The following is a 19,736-nucleotide window of genomic DNA, read 5'->3' as shown; positions in this document are numbered from 1 at the left end:
AGTCCGCAGCAGCATCAACCACCATCATTCGCAATCAACCAAACTTCAATAAGTATGATGGTAAGTGTGATCATTCATCAGTTAATCAATTTATTCATCAGTTTAATGCTCATTTTCCTTTAGCTAGGATCACAGACCCTCAAGACAAAGTCCACTTAGCGGCTCCCCATCTCACTGGTGAGGCAGTCACTTGGTGGCAGCATTGGTCTAGTATTCATACAGACCAGGCCACATGTGTCACAGCCTTTGACTGGGACATCTTTCTCCATGACCTCAAGACCAGATTTCTCCCGTCCTAGTACATGACCGGTCTGAAAGACGAGTTCTATGGACTCAGACAGAATGGATCCCCAGTTCTTCAGTTTTCCAGTAAGGTTATTACTTTAGCACAGCAGTTAGGGTTATCTGAGCAGGCTAAGATGGAGCAATTCATTTGTGGATTGGACTCTAACATTCGGTTCACACTTCGTAACTTTGAACCAAGTAATATGACCGGGCTCTGACTCTCGCTCAAAATGAAGAAATGAAGCTTAACGGGGACAAGCCCAAGCAGTCATCTCAGTCCAGTACCAAACCCCAGCAGCAGCAATCAGCTGCACAGACAGGGAAAGGTAACGCGTCTTCTAAAGATGCTAAGAAGGACAGCAGTAATAGCTCCAGTTCAAGGGGTAAGAAAGATAAAGAACCTAAGAAAACCCCTGATGAAAAGGCTAAAGCAGGCATTACTCGAGGTTATCTTCCTCCAGAGGAGGAAAGGAAGTACCAGTCAAAAAATAGATGTTTTTTCTGTCATATTATAGGGCATGGTAAGAAGGATTGCCACAAATGGCAAGCAGCACAAGCCACCAAAGCTCCTTCTGCCACAGTTGCCACAACCTCCCTAGCTCCTCCAGCCCTGCCTACTACCTCAAATGCAATTCAACTTTTACCTTCCATGCATCCTATGCCATCCGTGGTATTTGATGCTAAGCAGGAGGGTGAGAGCGATGCTACTCGAAGAGCCTCATCCAAGCTTATGGCTCTGTCCAGGGCCGACAGTTTGTATTCCTTTTCGATATGGGTAGTTCTGAAGACGCCATTTCTCCCCAGTTGGCTAATAAATTGAGCTGCACATTAGGAATTCAGTGGTTCCGTCAGTATGAGCCTATTCTCGATTGGGAGCAGAAGACTTTTACTATTTGTAAAGGTTTTCCTGAGCCTGTCATGATTCGTGGGGATTCGCATCTCCAGGCCTGACGAGCTATCCGCAAGGGAGAAAAAGGAGCACTCCTTTATGTTCGTGCTCAAACAACCCCTCCCTCATTAGTAGCATCCGTTACATCTTCAGTCCCTCAGTTAGCAGACCTATCCAGACACCAGGACATTATGCTTAGGGACGATCTCCCGCCCAGTCTCCCACCCTCTTGCCCTGAGGACCATCACATTGATTTGGTCCCTGGATCAGATCCTCCTAGCAGGTTTCCCTATCGTCTTTCCAAGACTTTAGGGGGCGAGTTAGAAAAGCAGTTATCTGAGCTTCTCCGAGCCGGATTCATTCGGCCTTCTTCCTCCCCATTTGCTGCACCTATCCTATTTGTCCAAAAGAAGGACAAGTCTTCACGCCTTTGTGTAGACTACAGGGCATTAAACAAACTCACTATCAAGAATAAGTTTCCTATGCCAAGGATAGTATACATTTTTGCTAAGTTTTTCACGAAGATCGACCTCAAGAGTGGTTACCATCAGGTCCGCATTTTTAAAGCTGACATTCCAAAAACAACTTTTCGGACAGAGCGTGGTCACTACGAGTTCGTAGTCATGCCTTTTGGGCTTACAAATGCACCCGCAACGTTCAATAAGATGATGTCTAGGATTTTCGCAGTCCACATTGGAAAGTGTGTTTTCATATTCCTTGATGACATACTAGTCTTCTCAGCCACTGCGGAGCAGCATGAGAAAGATGTGGAGAAAGTCTTGCAACTTTTGCAAGATAATCAGCTCTACATAAACGCCAAAAAGTTTGTCTTTGGTGTTAAGAAAGTTCAGTATTTGGGCTACATCATCGGTTCCGATGGGATTAGACTAGATCCATCAAAGGTTCAGGAGATCTTAGATTGGGACATTCCTAAGACCGCCCAAGAAATCCGTTCATTCGTAGGTCTTTGTCAGGCCATTAGTACCCATGTCCATCAGTTTTCCAACCTTGCAGCACCTCTTACCAACTTGCTCAAGGGGGTGAAGACTCGCAAGCAGAAAGTCTCAGTTACAGGCAAGGCGCTTGATGCATTCCGTGCACTCCAGAAAGCTGCCTTAGAAGCACCTGTATTAAAGTTAGCATCATGGGATGAACCTTTCGAGGTCATCACCGATGCCAACAATGTAGCCATAGATGCAGTCCTCCAGCAGGACAATCGACCCGTGGCATATTACAGTAGAAAGTTGGATGTCGCCGAAAAGAATTATTCAGTATATGACAAAGAGCTTTTGGGTGTGATCACAGCGCTCAAACATTGGAAGCTTTTTCTTTATGGACAGGCTTTCACAGTGAAAACAGACCACCAAGCACTTAAGTGGCTTCAAACTATGCCAAGTGCCCAGTGGAGTGATCACCAGGCCAGGTGGAGTCAAATCTTCCAACAGTTTGGAGGTATGATTGAATACATCCCTGGTAAGCATAACCCAGTAGCAGATGCTCTTAGTCGAAAGTCTAGCATCGAGGCAGTCCACAAATCTACCATTCTCGAAATCACGGGGAAGGACTTAGATAGTATGAAAGACCAATATGTCGACTCCCCTGAGTTTGGTACTCAGTACAATTTGGCCCTCAATTCTGAGCCTGGCCACTATTCAGTACAGAACGGTTGGTTGTTCTACAAGAACCGTCTCTGTGTTACTCGAGAAAAGCGTTCCGCTCTTATCCACGATGCCCATGACTCCTTAGTTGGAGGACATAGGGGTATCAACAGTACCCTCGAGAAATTAGAACGGTCCTTTTATTGGTCAAAGATGAGGCGTGATGTCTATGCACATGTACAAGCCTGTAAGATTTGTCAAAAAGTCAAGGTTCCCCATACAAAGAAGGCGGGTTTACTTCAACCTTTGCCCATCCCCGACGGACCTTTCATCGACATATCTATGGACTTTGTAGGGTCTCTACCAGCATCCACCGAATCCCGTAACACCCAGTGTTTTACCATTGTGGATCGCTTTAGTAAATTCTGCATGCTCATCCCATGCAAGCATACGGCCACAGCCGAGGACATAGCCCGTCTGTTTCTCAAGCATTCGTATCCAATTTGTGGTTTGCCTAGCACCATAACATCAGATAGAGATTCCAAGTTTACCTCGTATTTCTGGAGGGCATTATTTGAAAACTTCGGAACTAAGTTGCAGTTGTCTACTAGTGCATTCCATCCGTAAACAGATGGTCAAACATAAATTTATAACCAATTGGCCTTTGATGTTCTCAAGTCATACTGTCATGACCAGCAGTCCAAATGGGAACATTATCTTCCATTGGTCCAAGCTATCTTGAACGACACTCATTCATCCAGTGTCGAACGGACTCCATATGAAGCAGCCTTTGGTCGTCGTTTTTCTTCTCTTTTGACGAGAATGGTGTCTCCATCTTTAGAGGCTAATAAAACCACAGAAGAATTTTCCGAGATCATTGAGTCAGTCAAGGACCACTTGACCAAAGCTCAAGAAGCATATAGCAGACATGCAAATAAGTCTAGACGAGATATCCACTTCAAGGAAGGGGATTGGGTCTATTTGCGTATCATGAAACAGAGATTGAAACAAGAGGGCAAACGTTGTCCCAAGCTTTCATTCCGTAGTTTTGGCCCTTTTTCAATAGTTAAGAAGTTAAGTGATGTCTCCATGAAGTTAAAGTTGCCTACCAGTTGGACAATGCATGATGTTTTCCATGTTTCTTGGCTAAAACCATGTGTTGGTCCAGAAGTGTTTGATGTTACAGATGAACAGCAGCCAGACGTGGTAGACGAAGCAGAAGTTATTGAGCCTGAGGAGATCCTTCTTCATCGAGATGGAAGCATGGTTCCAGTCGACGGATACATCAGTTCTATACGAAATTCCGAGATCGAGGCACCCACGAAGCCGTATGGCTAGACGAGGAGTTCTTTCAAGAGTACCCCCAGTTGTTGGCGATTGGAAGCCATAAACCTGCCGCCAAGCCAAGCAGAAGGGAATGTCACATGCACTCTGCACTCAGTGCATGGTGACAAGATGGCTCGTCATCAGCAGTGCAACAGTTGTACATTATTAGAACCCAATAGGATGATAATTGTCGTACGTCGTGACCCCATTGTACATCCTCAGTCCAAGATAAGTCAGACACGAGCTACATATGTCATTCCTCAGCCTTAGCGGGTCAGTCAGTCAATCAAGTCCCTTAACCCACTTGGAGAGAATCATTCATGCATGTAGAGTCAGTAGAAGCCTTAGGGTTTGCATCAAAAAGCACTCTGCATCCTGCATAATATGCATTCATATGCCTATGCATCATTTAGAACATCCCAAAAGCCTTAGGGAATTTACTAGGATTTATCTGGTATGTTTTTCATATTTTCTAGTATTTATTTAGCATTTATTGTCATTTATAAATATAAACTTTATTAAATAAATGACCAGCCAACTTGACCAGCCTCTAGTTAGTATAAATAGGCTTGCATAGGACTTAGTTTCTCATTCAGTCTTCGGTGTGCTAAGAGCTGTCCTCCTCAGCCCTAGGAGTTCCCTTGCCTTCAACACTAGACTAGTCTCATCCAGCCCTTAGAGTGCTTGAGTTTGCTTCAGCCAACCTTGGTTCTCCAACGCATGCAGTTCAGCAGTTCCAACAGCCATAAGCCCAGCCATACAGTACCTTTACAACCCCAAATCAGCATATACACTTGCGTTTTCTACATGTGAACCAGCCGCCTGCAGTTCAGTCCCCTACAGGCTGCGTTTACAGATCAAAAGATCAATAGAACCAGGATTTGGAGCATAAAGTGTAGAAGTGGCAAGGTGGACTAGGAGAAGGACAAGAAAAGGATGTTATCGGCTGCTTGAAGGGGTCTGTCGACTGAACCAGTAGGGAGTCAGCTATACCAAGGCAAGGCGTGTTGAGATATCAAGCTCATCTAGTGAGGCGGTGGACACTGATGACCCGCCTAGGGAATAGGCCCCACACTTACACCACTGGCATGGTTGGTGAGATCATGGGTGATATGTAGCCAGTGGGATGACAGGCTGTGTGACAGCCATCCTAGAGACTGGCATAGTTATAGCGCCAGCTCATTTAGTTGGGTTCACACTATAGAGAACCCTATTTTGTATTTGGTTGAGTACCTTTCATTGTGTGTACTCTTTTCTTTGTATATGGTGTGTTGAGTGTTGTGTGAAGAAGAAGAAGATTTTCAGCCTCTCACCTTGTGTGTTCTCTATTAGGATTTTGTGAGTGTGTGTGTGCTTGCAAGAGCTCAAGCTCTCTCTTCCACGTGTTACATTGGTATCAGAGCATAGGCTCAGCAAAGCTAAACACTAATCCAGTCCCATATGATGGTGTACAGGTCCAAGGTACAGAAAAGTGCACGAATACGAAGCCCAAGGCAAGGAACACAAGATCAGGAAGAGCTCCTAGGAGGTTTGTTGGTGGTATTCCACAAAGCCAGAGGGGATGGCAGTCCTGTGAGCCAGATAGGTTTTCGGGCAATGGTCCCAACGGAGGATTATCCTCCAAGGGGTGAAGTGAGAGTGCCAGACTCATTTCTCAGGAATGAAGACCAAGACACTGTTCAAAGTCAAGGCAGGAACGGATTGGGGACTGGATGGAACAGATGCATAGATTTTATTCAGAGTCAGTGGTTTTGGAGACCGGGCCAGGTTTTCAGGCTCTATTTTCTGCACATCTACTTCAATTTTGTGCGTTAATTTCGTCGTGAAAGATTGCTTAATTTTGAGCATTGAAGTTACCGATTCGACCCCGAAGCTTCTGCATGTTAAATTGGTAGCAGAGCCTTCTTCAAGTGTGAAGATTTAGCTAGAATAACTTTAAAAAAGGAATAAATTTTCTTTATCGCTCGTGTGATTGGTTTCTAGACTCCGGTGGACCACCCCCTTTCAGTGTGACTTCTGTCCCTCGAAGGATGGTTGGTTTTCAGCCTCAGGAAGCCTTCGGAAGTCTCCCACACACATAGTGGATGGTCGGATTACGCTCTGGAAAGAAAGTGCATTTCCTTGCTATTGCGAGCTACAACGAAGAGAGAGAACGACAACCTTGGGACCAAAGTGCATGTAACATGCGGAAGCTCTGGGAGTCTTCTTTCAGTCATAAACACCACTGAGAACATGCTGATGCAAAAACGCAGACAGAAGGGAGAGTAGAGCGAGAGAGAGAGAGAGAGAGAGAGTTGAAATTTCAGTATATTCATATGGTACAAAAAGTTACCCCCAATCTACAGCCATAGGCTGCCTTCATAAAAAGGTGGAATACACCAAAATACCCCTAGTCTAAGGACTCACTCCATAAGGGAGAGAATGAGTTCATCAATGAGCATGTGTGTCTTTATAGGCTCTTGGACCCCCTTGGAGTGTTGGCCAACTGGTCACAAATCCCAAGTAATGATGCGTTTGCTGCCGCCTTGCCTTGGTACAACCGACTCCCTTCTGGTTCAGCCGATAGACCCCTTCAAGGGGCCGACAGCATCCTTTTCTTGTCCTTCTCCTAGTCCACCTTGCCACTTCTGCACTTTATGCTCCAAATCTTGGTTCTATTGATCTTTTTCTGGTTGCCCCTTCTGGACTAGCTCTAGAGAATGTCCATGGCAAACATACACATGATATCCCCCTCTACTAAACTTGATGACGGGATTCCAACCTGTTCTTGGGATGACTGTCATCATTCCATTCTTTTCCCGAAGTCCCTCTCTCATCCATCCGTCTCTGGCAACCCTCCATCGTTTGTGTATTCTAAAAGTATTATTTTCATTCTATGCATATAAAAATGCATAGTAGAAATATTTTATTACAAACGTGGTATTTCTATTAGATTCAAATTCTATACATAGAAAGATGAATATTGATTTTTTTATTATTATACAAGTGTGATTTTCATTAGATTTAAATTCTATGCATAGAAAGATGCATATTGATTATTATTTTTTATTATAAAAGAGTGATTTCTATTAGATTTAAATTCTATGCATAGAAAGATGCATATTGAAAAAAAAATTAATTATAAAAGTGTTACTTTCATCAATATTGATTTTTATGCATAAAATATTGCATAAAAGAATTATTTTTATTATAAAAGTGTTACTTTCATCAATATTGATTTTTATGCATAAATAGATGCATAAAAGAATTTTTTTATTATAAAAGTGTTACTTTCATCAATATTGATTTTTATGCATAAAATGATGCATAAAAGATCTTTTTTTATTATAAAAGTGTTACTTTCATCAATATTGATTTTTATGCATAAAATAAAGCATAAAAGAATTTTGTTTATTATAAAAGTGTTACTTTCATCAATATTGATTTTTATGCATAAATAGATGCCCAGCACAATAACTTCTCACGACTTGTTTGATTTGCATTTAATGCTCTTTTAATAGTCGTTTCATATTGTGGGCTGCTGGCTGCTTTGCTTTTGTTATTCTGCTAAGCCCTGGCCGCCTTGTGGACTACTCTGTCTACTGCAAGCAGCCATTTTGGCCTAGCCGATTGGCTAGCCATGGCCAACACGCTGGCCAACGTGCAGCTTAGGCCCACTGGGCCTGGCCGCCTTGCTGTCCAGACCTCCTTAGGGTGGACCAACAACACATGGGCAGTTCCTTGGTCCTCCGGGCCCTTTCTAGGGTGGCCTCCAAGCCTTCCCATGAGAAATGCAAGGAGTGGTGCAAGCTCTGGTGACGAGGGTGCCTTTGCCTCACATCGACGCAGGCCTTCGTCATCGACTGTGCTTCAGCTCCGACATCGTCTTTGCTTCTGCACTAGTCTTCTACTCAGAGCCTCCTCACATCACAGGGCCTCTTGTACATATTTTCACTCACCCATTTCATGCCGTGTTGTTTTACTCTAATCTCTCATGCATCTGGTCCTTTCATCCTTTTGCTCACATGGTATCAAAGCTATCGTGAGCAAAGGGATTGAAGACCTTGAGAGCACAAAGCATGGATTGTCTACCCGCATTCCTAGAGGACCAATTTTCCTCACCAAAAGTTGATTCTCCTTACTCTGATCTGGACCACACAAGGAATGGGACTTCTTACTCGATGGAGAGCCCCGTTCAAGATCTCACACTGGGAGACGATCAGCCCATCTACATCTACTCACAATCTACACCTTTGCCATCACGATCTTCCTCTCTGATCTTATCAGACTTCGCTCCCAGAGGGGGATACATTCCTTATGCAAGTGTGTCAGTATGGGACCCTGGTATCCTTCATTTTCTCTCATCTTCTGTCATGGTCCCCTTTTTGGCCTGAGAGGGGGTGTTTGAAAATCCTAGAAAGGGGATTTTACTAGATTTATTGGATTATTTTTGGTTTTTTAGGTCTTGTGTTGTTGGCCGACAGCCCCTTTATTGGGCCAACCAACAACCTACCTCATATATATAGCATAGCCTCATCATTCAATTTTTTACCACATCAGTCACCTCTAGTGACTACATCAGATAACACCATCTCATCTCCTCTACATCAGCATATCATCATCGTTGTCAGGTCAGCTCCAGTGTTTTCTTCTGTCGCGGATCTTACTTTGGGACAGTAGCCCACTCTCTGCACTTCAGCATTTTCTTTTGTTGCAGATCTTACCCTTGGGACAGCAACCCACTCTCTACTACAGCATCTAGTTGGGACAGCAACCCTCTCTACTACAGTAAAGCACTTCAGCGTTTTACATCAGCTCATATCATGGGACAGCAGCCCTCTCTGCTACAGTAGAGCACTTCAGTGTTTTATGTCAGCTCATACCTTGGGACAGCAACCCACTCTCTACTACAGTACAACACATCAGCATTTTATCATCAATTCATATCTTGGGACAGCAGCCCACTCTCTACTACAGCACATTGCATTTTTCTTATGCAGTTCACCTCGGGACGGCAACCCTCTCTTCTCCTCACCGCCACTCAGGTATTGGAGCGCCCTTGTCACCAGGGCCTGCACCACTCGGGAGGACGGCAACCCTCTCTGCTCCTCACCACCACTCAGGTATTGCAGCACCCTCGTCACCAAAGCTTGCATCACTTCACCTTCCGCTACCCACTACCACCTCAGAGTGCCTCTGCATCCACCGACGAGCCTTCGACCCCGATCACCTCTTGGAGTGCCTTTGCGAGCCTTCATCACAGACCGTGCTTCAGCTCCAACATCGTCTTTGCTTCTGCACTGGTCTTCTACTCAAAGTCTCCTCACACCAGAGGGCCTCTTGTACATATTTTCACTCACCATCACTCACTCACTGTCATGGCCCTGTGAAAATGGAACAGCACAAGTGTGGGCATGGTGGTTGCTGAGTCAAAATATCAAATGATTCACATGTGGGGTGCCCGGACAGAGATAATGATGTGTGGACATCCCTAGGTGTGAAGGGGGGAACTAGAACATTACTATTTTAATGTTTTATGAATGGTTGCCCCTAGGCCTTAGTGGCCCCTAGGGAACTTTAATTATTATTAAAGTTGGGGCCCTAGGATTAATATGGAGAGGGGGCAACTCCACTTTTGGAGTGCATGCCTCTCTCTCTTGACTCTCTCTCTAGCTTTTGGAGGATCGTGCAAATCTAGGCGTGGAGGAGAGGAGAAGCATCGTGGGGACTGCTGAATACTGTTTTTGCTGCTGTTTTTCTGTGCAAACCAGCCGTACAGTCCACGTGTGCAGCCCGTACAGCCCTGTACGACTGCAAGTACAGTACGGCTGTCTTCTCTGCTGCAAGCTTTACTAGTACAGGCAGCGCTGTGGGTGCTGCTGCAGATTCTGCTGCATGCTGCCGGTACAGTGTACGGACAGAGCAGGTGCAGGCGGCGCTGGTCAGAGCAGGTACAGGCGGCGCTAGACAGAGCAGGTGCTGGCGGCGCTGACTGGCTGAGCAGGTACAGTCAGGCACAGAGACTGGCTGCAGGCAGCGCATGCAAGTACAGTGACATGTGGCAAGCACGGATTGGTACAGTACAGATTTTCAGGTCTGTACAGTCAGGTACAGCACTGAAGTGGATGCAGAGAGGAAGGCACTGACAGGTACACCCACACGTGTGAAGTAAAGTTGTTGAAACAAGTGTGCAAGTACAGATTGGTACAATCACTTCCTCCGGTGCTGATTTTGGTAAGCTCTGCATTTGTTCATCTATCTCTCTTTCCGTTGCCTTATGTTTGTTGCAGATTTGAGCTATCTGGCCCCTTGTGAGAGGAGGGGTATGGCAGATTGAAAAGGGTGGAGACAGAGATTGAACAGTGAATGTATGTTTGTGCTGAGATGTTGAATCATGTGCATGAGATATGCCAGATGTATGCTCATGGCTGCCCTGCTAAATGGTCTTGGCTAATCAGAGGGAGGCACAGAGTGTTGCTTTGATACACAGATCTGTGTGTGTAAATCCTCTGTGCTAAGAGGTATTGTGGGCTGTCAGATTGGACATACAGGTGTATTCTCTTGGCTGACTTTGTTGTACTCAGCCTTTCATATTTTTGGTGAATAAAGAAATACCGCAAGGGGCGCCAAGCTTTGCGGCCAACAGGTGTCGCTTTGTTTTCCGATTTGGGCACTCTAGCCCCAATCTTTTCTGATTTCATATCTAGACTACAAGTGGACGGTTGACTGCTAGTCTACCGCACTCTGGTTTCTATCAGAGGCCGGTTTCAAGGTTCCGTTGCCGGGACCAATCATCAACTTTCTGAAGGGGATGAGCTCGTGGTTGCCTCGAAGAAAGCCATCACTGGAAAATTCAGCAAACATGTCTGATACAGAGGATGAGTACTTCTATCATGAAGAGGAAGAGCAAGAGACTTCTCCTGAGAGAGATGTATCTGAAGATATTCATGCAGGAGAACACGCTGCAGATGCTGAGCCTTATGAGGATGTAACACATCCAGAGGATGTACTTGGTAAAGAGGATGATGATGCTCGGTTTAAAGATCGTTTGGCTGGTGTTATGGATGTATTTATGCAGCTCACACAGAGTGAGAGATTTGTTGAATTTATGAGATCCCGCACAGAGCCCGAGAAAAAGAAGAAGAAGGTTCGTTCTAAGAATCTTCCACAGGGTCATAGTGGTGCCATCCCACAGGAACCATCTCTTGGCCAGTTTCCGAACATGCAGCATGCTTATGGAGCAAACTCACAGAGTTCCTTCTTTGGACAGCCATCAATTCCTCAGCAGAATATGCATCCAGGTTATTTTGGTGGTGGCTCGGTGTTTCAATCTATGACTGGGGGGTTACCCTCAGGGAGGCATGGGTATGCCAGGGCCTTTTGGAGCTAATTTTCAGCCTGGTATGCAAGGGAATATGTATGGAGGTATGCAGTCCGGTATGCAAGGAAATATGTTTGGGGGCATGCAACCTGGAATGCAAGCAAATATGTATGGTCGCATGCAGCCAGGTATGCATAATAGTATGTTTGGAAACATGGCTGGAATGTATGGCATGCCAGGTGTGGGAATGGGTAATGTTGACCCAATGATGTACATGAATGTTGGGGGCAGCAATCTTGCGAAACCACTTCCATATGATAATCTAATGCCTATGGGTAAGGCGAAGGATTATAAGGAAGGGGGAGCTGCTGTGAAGTTTGATACATTCAGTGGAGCCAAAGATAAATTAAAAGCACTCACCTTTTTACAGCAGTTTGATGCTGCTTTTTCTGGTGGGAATTTCACAAAGTCCTCTAAGGTGAGGAAAGCTGCCACTTTTCTCAAGGGCAATGCTTTACAGTGGTGGTCTACTCTTCTTTTGCAGGGCATAGCACCCACTACTTGGGTACAATTTAAACAGGTTTTCTCTTCAGTATGGCTCACATCTACATTTGAGGTGGATGTTATGACTGCATGGGACAAGTTGGATGCTTCAAAATGTGAAAATTTGGAAGATTATAACAAGAAGTTTTGGGAAGCTTTACTCCCAGTGACTTCTTACCGTGCAGTGCCTTTGTCTGAGCAGGTAGAGAAGTATTGTTGTGGGTTCCCCAAAGAGGTGCGAGATTACTGTATCAAGATAAGAGTAACGAACATGTCACAGATGATTGAAAATGCTGACAGCTAATGCGTTACTCACTAGAGGATCATCTGGGTTTAAAGGCAGTAAGAACTTGAGCAAGAGGCTTTGAGAGATGCTCATAAGTGTTTTTACTGTACTGAAGAGGGGCATATGTCATTCAATTGTCCCAAAAGAAAGTCCCAAAAGGACTCTGACAATAAAGGAGAGCCCAAGTCAAAGAAACCAAAACCTTCTGCAGGCTTAGTTCCTGATCTTGTGGGGGAACAGCCAGGTGGTGAAGCAACAGAGTTGTGCAGGGCATGGGGCAAAGTGAGAGATCAGAATGCCTTGATCTTCTTTGACACAGGTGCTAGAGCCAACTTCATTTCACCAGATTTGGCTGGCCGATTGGGGATTCGCGCAGAGGAGATGGGGCCGTTACATGAGGCTAATATGGCTTGTCCAAGGTATGCAGAACCCGTTACTCCTATCATTGGGAAGCTTCGGCTTCATTTGCAGGGTTATGTGGACAGCGAAGAGTTCTTCATCATGCCACTTGACGGCTGTGATGTTTTGTTGGGTATGCCATGGTGCCACAGAGTACATGCGGTGGTGGATACATACAACAGGAAAATCACTCTGACTCATAGAGGGAAAGAACATGTTTTGGATGTAAAACTTAAAGGGAAATCTGTTCCTATTGTATCAGCTTCGGCAATTTCATCAGTAATGAAAAAGCATCTTTCCGCGTACTTGATTTATGTAAAGGATGCACAAGATGATGAGTCTAAGTCTAATTTGTCTATGTTAGATAAGGACAGGATTGATTTCTTATGTGGGTTCCAAGATTGTTTTTCCGAGTCATTGCCAAGAGAACTTCCTCCTGAGAGGCCAGAAGATCATGCCATTGATCTAATTCCTAGTAGTACTCCACCAAATAGACCGCCATACCGTGTTAGTGCACCCCAACAAGAAGAGATTATGAGTCAGGTGCAAGAGCTTTTGAATAAAGGGTTGATACAGCCTAGTTCATCACCCTTTTGCTCACCTGTGCTCTTAGTGCAGAAGAAGGATGGTTCTTGGCGCATGTGTATTGATTACAGGGCGTTGAACAAGAATACCATCAGGAATCGATTCCCCATACCGAGGATCAATGACATTTTGGACCGCTTACATGGCTCCACAGTCTTTAGTCGCATTGACTTGAAAAGTGGGTATCATCAAATACGCATTAGACCCGAGGATGTGCATAAGACAGCATTCCGAACCACGTTTGGGTTGTATGAGTTCTTGGTTATGCCCTTTGGTTTGACAAATGTGCCTGCCACATTTAACAGAATGATGGACGGGATTTTCAAGCCTCATAGAGAGTTTGTGGGCACATTCTTTGATGATATGATTGTGCATTCACAAACTGAGGAAGAGCATAGAAGGCATTTGGCCATTGTGTTTGCAGAACTCAGAAACCATAGGCTGGTTGTTAATGGCAAGAAGAGTGAGTTCTTTTTGCAGGAGATACATTTTTTGGGGCATATTGTGTCTGCGCATGGAGTCCGTATGGATCCAGCAAAGGTGGAAGCAATTCTTAATTGGCCAGATTTGAGGAACGTGCATGATGTACGCAGCTTTTTAGGATTGTGTTCCTATTACAGGCGTTACATACGGTACTTTGCTGAAGTTGCTTCGCCTCTTCATGCTTTGACGAAGAAGGCAACTCCGTTTAGATGGGCTGATCGGGAAATTACAGCATTCAAAAAGCTCAAAGACAAGCTTACTTCGGACCCAGTATTGGTGTTATCGGACCTCCCAAAGGCTTTTGTTGTCTAGTGTGATGCATGTGGAAGTAGCATTGGTGCAGTTCTCATGCAAGAGGAACATATCATAGCCTATGAGAGTAGAATATTGCAAGAGGAACATATCATAGCCTATGAGAGTAGAATATTGCAAGATGCTGAGAAGCATTTACAGGTTTATGAGAAAGAGATGTTGGCTGTAATTCACGCTCTTTCTACATGGAAACACTAATTGCTTGGGGCTGATTTCACTGTGCAGACAGATCATCAGACCTTGCCTTATTTCTTCACGCAAACTAAGCTTTCAGAGAAGCATATGCCTTGGGCAAACTTTTTGTCTATGTTTCACTTCCAGATTGTGCATGTAGAAGGCAAAAAGAATGTAGTGGCAGATGCTTTGTCACGCAAGCCACAGGTCTCTGCAGTTTCACTTGCTTATCATCATGAGCTTGAAGAAATGAAAGAGCAGTATGCCCATGATGAGGACTTTGAAAGGTTGTATGATCAGATGTCTGAGGGTCAACGGCATGAGCACTATACTCTCAGAGATGGGTTTTTATTGATGCATGGCAGACTGTGTGTTACCAGGCCATTGCGACTCAAGGTTAGGATTGAAAGTCATGCTCCACCGTATGCAGGTCATTGCCACGGTAAAAGCAGTGGAGACTTTCTTTTATTGGCCAACCTTGAGAAGAGATGTTGATGCCTTTGTGAGGCAATGCATCGTATGTCAGAAGGTAAAGTTTGACCGTCAGAAGACACCAGGGTTATTACAGCCTTTACCTATTCCAGATAGACCTTGGGAGAGCATTGCCATGGATTTTATATTTGATCTTCCACGGACACAAACAGGAAATGATGGCATCTGGACTATCATATGCAGGTTCAGTAAGCAAGCTCATTTCATTCCCGTGCGTAAGACGATCAAAGTGGATCATGTGGTGAAGTTGTTCATGGCGAACATCTTCAAGTATCATGGCTTGCCTACGTCTATCGTTAGTGACCGTGATCCACGGATGACGAGTTTGTTCTGGAGAGGGTTGTTTGACAACATGGATACAACTCTCAATTTTTCATCGTCATTTCATCCACAAACAGATGGTCAGTCAAAAGAAGCTAACTCTACAGTGTTGGATCTTCTTAAGTGTTATGTGTCAGAGCACAAGCAACAATGGAGAAAGTATCTTCCTTTGGTGGAGTTTGCATATAACAACACTATCCATACCTCGACAGGCAAGGCTCCTTTTGAGATTGTGGAAGGGGGGGAGAAGGTACCACCCATTTTGCATACTAAGGATAAGATCTTTGAGGCTGATCAATATGTGGAAAACATGGATGAAGCTTATCGAAGAGTTAAGTTGGCACTCCAGAAAACTCAGCAGAAGTAAAAGAAAGCCGCAGACCGTCACAAACGTGATTTACAGTTTGCATTGGGTGATTGGGTTCTTTTGCGCTTTGAAAAGGCTAGACTCAAGAAGATGAAGGGTAAAGAGCGCTTATTCCCTAAATTGAGCATGCGTTATTATGGGCCTTTTCAGGTATTGGAAAAGATTGGTGAGGTAGCCTATCGCTTGAAGCTACCAAATCACTGGAGGATTCACAATGCTTTTCACCTGAGTCTCCTTAGACCTTTCCGTGGGGATGTGCCTGAGGATGTATCAGATGAGGCTCAACCGGAAGTTGAGAAACTTGATGAGGTTCTGATTCCAGAGCAGATACTGGCACATAAGGAAAGAAAGGTACGAGGTAAAGTTTCCCGTCGCTATCTTGTGAAGTTCAAGAACTATTCACCGATGGATGCGAAGTGGATGGAGGAAGGTGACTTAACACATTCACCTCAGGTTTTGCAGCTTTATCTCGATGCCTTTGAGTTAGAGCCGACTCTTGTTGTGGCTCATTCAAGTTCAGCAGAGCATAGGTCTGGAGCATTACCTGATGCTCAAGAGGGGGTAGCACCTCCACTCCCTTGATACAGACAGGCTCAGATGACATCTAGAGGTCGCTTGGTGCAGTTTTTATCTCACCCGAAGGTACTGAGGCTAACAGTACATCTGTTTATGGGACTTCTATGATATATGTGTACTAGTCACATGGGATTTTGTGGTTATGTATGGTTCACAGTGATATACAACTTGGACTATTACTACGCCATTGGTTTGCAGTGAATGTTGATACATGTGCATGGCTTAGAGAGATTGGGACGCTGATCTTGCCATATTGTATATTTCACTTTGGATATTTTGCTGCATCACCAGAATGCAATCAAGGACGCTTGCCATTTTTCAAGAGGGAGGTATGTCATGGCCCTGTGAAAATGGAACAGCACAAGTGTGGGCATGGTGGTTGCTGAGTCAAAATATCAAATGATTCACATGTGGGGTGCCCGGACAGAGATAATGATGTGTGGACATCCCTAGGTATGAAGGGGGGAACTAGAACATTAGTATTTTAATGTTTTATGAATGGTTGCCCCTAGGCCTTAGTGGCCCCTAGGGAACTTTAATTATTACTAAAGTTGGGACCCTAGGATTAATATGGAGAGAGGGCAACTCCACTTTTGGAGTGCATGCCTCTCTCTCTTGACTCTCTCTCTAGCTTTTGGAGAATCGTGCAAATCTAGGCGTGGAGGAGAGAAGAAGCATCGTGGGGACTGCTGAATACTGTTTTTGCTACTGTTTTTCTGTGCAAACCAACCATACAGTCTACGTGTGCAGCCCGTACAGCCCTGTACGACTGCAAGTACAGTACGGCTATCTTCTCTGCTGCAAGCTTTACTAGTACAGGCAGCGCTGTGGGCGCTGCTGCAGGTACAGTACGGACAGAGCAGGTACAGGCGGCGCTGGTCAGAGCAGGTACAGGCGGCGCTGGTCAGAGCAGGTGCTGGCGACGCTGACTGGCTAAGCAGGTACAGTCAGGTACAGAGACTGGCTGCAGGCAGCGCATGCAAGTACAGTGACACGTGGCAAGCACGGATTGGTACAGTACAGATTTTCAGGTCTGTACAGTCAGGTACAGCACTAAAGTGGATGCAGAGAGGAAGGCACTGACAGGTACACCCACACGTGTGAAGCAAAGTTGTTGAAACAAGTGTGCAAGTACAGACTGGTACAATCACTTCCTCCAGTGCTGATTTTGGTAAGCTCTGCATTTGTTCATCTATCTCTCTTTCCGTTGCCTTATGTTTGTTGCAGATTTGAGCTATCTGGCCCCTTGTGAGAGGAGGGGTATGGCAGATTGAAAAGGGTGGAGACAGAGATTGAACAGTGAATGTATGTTTGTGCTGAGATGTTGAATCATGTGCATGAGATATGCCAGATGTATGCTCATGGCTGCCCTGCTAAATGGTCTTGGCTAATCAGAGGGAGGCACAGAGTGTTGCTTTGATACACAGATCTGTGTATGTAAATCCTCTGTACTAAGAGGTATTGTGGGCTGTCAGATTGGACATACAGGTGTATTCTCTTGGCTGATTTTGTTGTACTCAGTCTTTCATATTTTTGGAATTGAATAAAGAAATACCGCAAGGGGCGCCAAGCTTTGGGGCCAACAGGTGTCGCTTTGTTTTCAGATTTGGGCACTCTAGCCCCAATCTTTTCTGTTTTCATATCTAGACTACAAGTGGACGGGTGACTGCTAGTCTACCGCACTCTGGTTTCTATCAGAGGCCGGTTTCACTCACCCATTTCATGCTGTGTTGTTTTGCTCTGATCTCTCATACATTTGGTTCTTTAGTCCTTTTGTCCTCACACGCGTGACATCCTCTTATTCTTAACTTGACAGAAGCTGCATAGCCTCCAAAAAGTCCCCCGATAGCCCGTGGATAGAGAGTCGGCTTGCTACGCCCGTACGGAGATCAGATCCATCGAGGAGAGGAGGGTGGAGTATAGATACCATGCCAAAGCCTCCTTCCAAACCCAGGCCAGAGATGGAGTCACGGGGGACTTCTTTGAGATTGCAGGCCCCCATAGGCGGAGAGATGGTATTTGCAGCCAAGATGGAGCTCTTGTTTCTGACAAACACCACCCCACCCCACCCCCCCCCCCCCCCGTGAGAGCAGCCATTGCCACTGATTTTTTCGGTCCCTCTTTACGGGCGCCCCAGTGGTGGACGCATGCAAGAGGGTCTTGTGGCACACAAGAGAGGTGGTTCCCCCCGCTATCCGGACCTTCTTATTGACTCCCTTCCTCTGTCTTCCTTCATTGTTGTCCTTCCTTTAGCAATCTCTCATTCATAAATAACATTGTAGGTCACATTGGCCCACAGTTTATTCTTAGTACAGTCACCTATTCAAAAAGAACATCACATGAGTAGTTCAGAACGAGTGGAAATACTCTTTTCAGGCAGACTAGTATGCCTCGGGGAAGAGAACTTACTCTAAGGAAATAGCAACAAGCACCAAGCCGTGTAGAAACACAATCCCAAGGGTGGCCGGTCATAACACTTACACCAAACTCAACAAGTGGTGTGCTTCGTGTGCAGATCCATCCTTGACTTTCATGTGGCAGTTATGCCTAATCATATGCCAATGTCAACGGATGAGTTTTGTGAGATGATTAATTTACAGTCAATTTAAGTACTAACGCAAACTCCACAAGTACAGTTGGAGTATTGACAGTGATAAACAGATCTTAAACAAGCAAAGGTGAATGGTACAGCACAAACTAGGTGCACCAAACAATCTACAAAAGGAGAACCAGCACAAGCTAGCTAAGGCCAATAAAAATTCAATAATACCCAGAAATGAAGAAAGTTAACAACAGATCTCAACCAAGCAATGAGAGGGTAAGGAAAGCTCTTACCTGGAAGAGGAAAGAAGACCTGAATCCTTCTAGTTTGGCATGCTTTTCAGCAAAATGCTACATTTGCCCATCGCCAACCCCACAGAGAGAGAGAGAGAGAGCGCGGGCTAAGAGCTGATGCCTCGTTATTTTGCACCCATTTGCCGAGGAGACCGGGCGTAGCGAATCTTTGCCTGGCGGTAAAGTAACGGATCAGGCTGCAGGAGAAAGGGTTGTCGGTAGTACTGGCTGAAATGCCTCTTTCGCCTTGTCTCTCACTGACAACATATCTCTGTGTGTGGCATTTATGTGGCTATATAATATTTTAGAGGGATTTTCTCTTCCTTTTTTTGAGTGTTATAAATACAGAAGGCCTTCTATATACATTAAATTCTCTCATAAATCTCCCATTGTGTGCAATTTAGTCTCTCTCTTGTTTCTCTATGTTTCTCTACTCTATCCTTATGCTTGTGTAGCTACCATAGGTGTGAGAGAGAGGAGGATGTACTACCCATTGAGTAAATTGCTTTGAGGTGACAGATTGAGTGAGAAAGGATCGACATCTAGGATGACCCACACTCAACGAAGCTTTCTTCACCAATGGCTCGCCTCCCAACACTAGGAGTAGAGGTAGAGTGGATCCCTTATCTCTAAGTCCAAACATTTTCGGCACCAATGTCGAGGATGGCCAGTAGCCTCGTAGTTTCGTTTCCTCATCACTCTTTGGAGCTCTCCATAGCTTGGTCTAGAGTAGTGGTGTGTCCACAAAACACATTTGGTGGATATGTGGATGTGGCAAAGAAGAAAGGGGGGAGGGGGGGGGAGGGGGGGAGAAAACTATTTTTTATTTCCTCTTGTTTTGCTTCAAATATGTTGTAAATCTGTTTTTTTGTGTTCTATTTTATTCACAAAAAACATGCTAGGTGAAGAGTAAAAGTGAGTTGGAAGAGAACAATGTGTCCATTATTGAAACACCCCCTCAAAGT

General features: G+C 44.9%; 1 protein-coding gene across 3 annotated transcripts in view; it reads right to left on the bottom strand.

The window, feature by feature from the left end:
• The window catches only part of LOC147626009 (putative carbohydrate esterase At4g34215), a 38,435-nt gene extending 19,324 nt beyond the window's left edge, over positions 1-19,111 (bottom strand). The window contains exons 1-2 of one of the 3 annotated variants that reach the window (XM_086817578.1): positions 18,772-19,038; positions 18,346-18,483 (exon numbers count right to left, since the gene is read on the bottom strand). Coding sequence is in view for 1 of the 3 variants with exons in the window: in XM_086817577.1 (XP_086673703.1) it covers positions 18,418-18,470 (53 nt within the window). In the remaining 2 variants the exon portion in view is untranslated. Of the gene's footprint in view, positions 1-18,345; positions 18,484-18,771 lie in introns of all 3 variants that reach the window. The other 2 variants (XM_086817577.1, XM_086817579.1) reach the window with 2 other exon arrangements.
• Positions 19,112-19,736: the final 625 nt, after the last annotated feature.

The sequence above is a fragment of the Cibotium barometz genome, chromosome 23 (genome assembly GCF_041138505.1).
Source record: "Cibotium barometz isolate CiBa-2024 chromosome 23, ASM4113850v1, whole genome shotgun sequence".
Classification (NCBI taxonomy): domain Eukaryota; kingdom Viridiplantae; phylum Streptophyta; class Polypodiopsida; order Cyatheales; family Cibotiaceae; genus Cibotium; species Cibotium barometz.
Note: the sequence above shows the minus strand (reverse complement) of the source record. Positions and strands in the feature narration are given on the sequence as shown.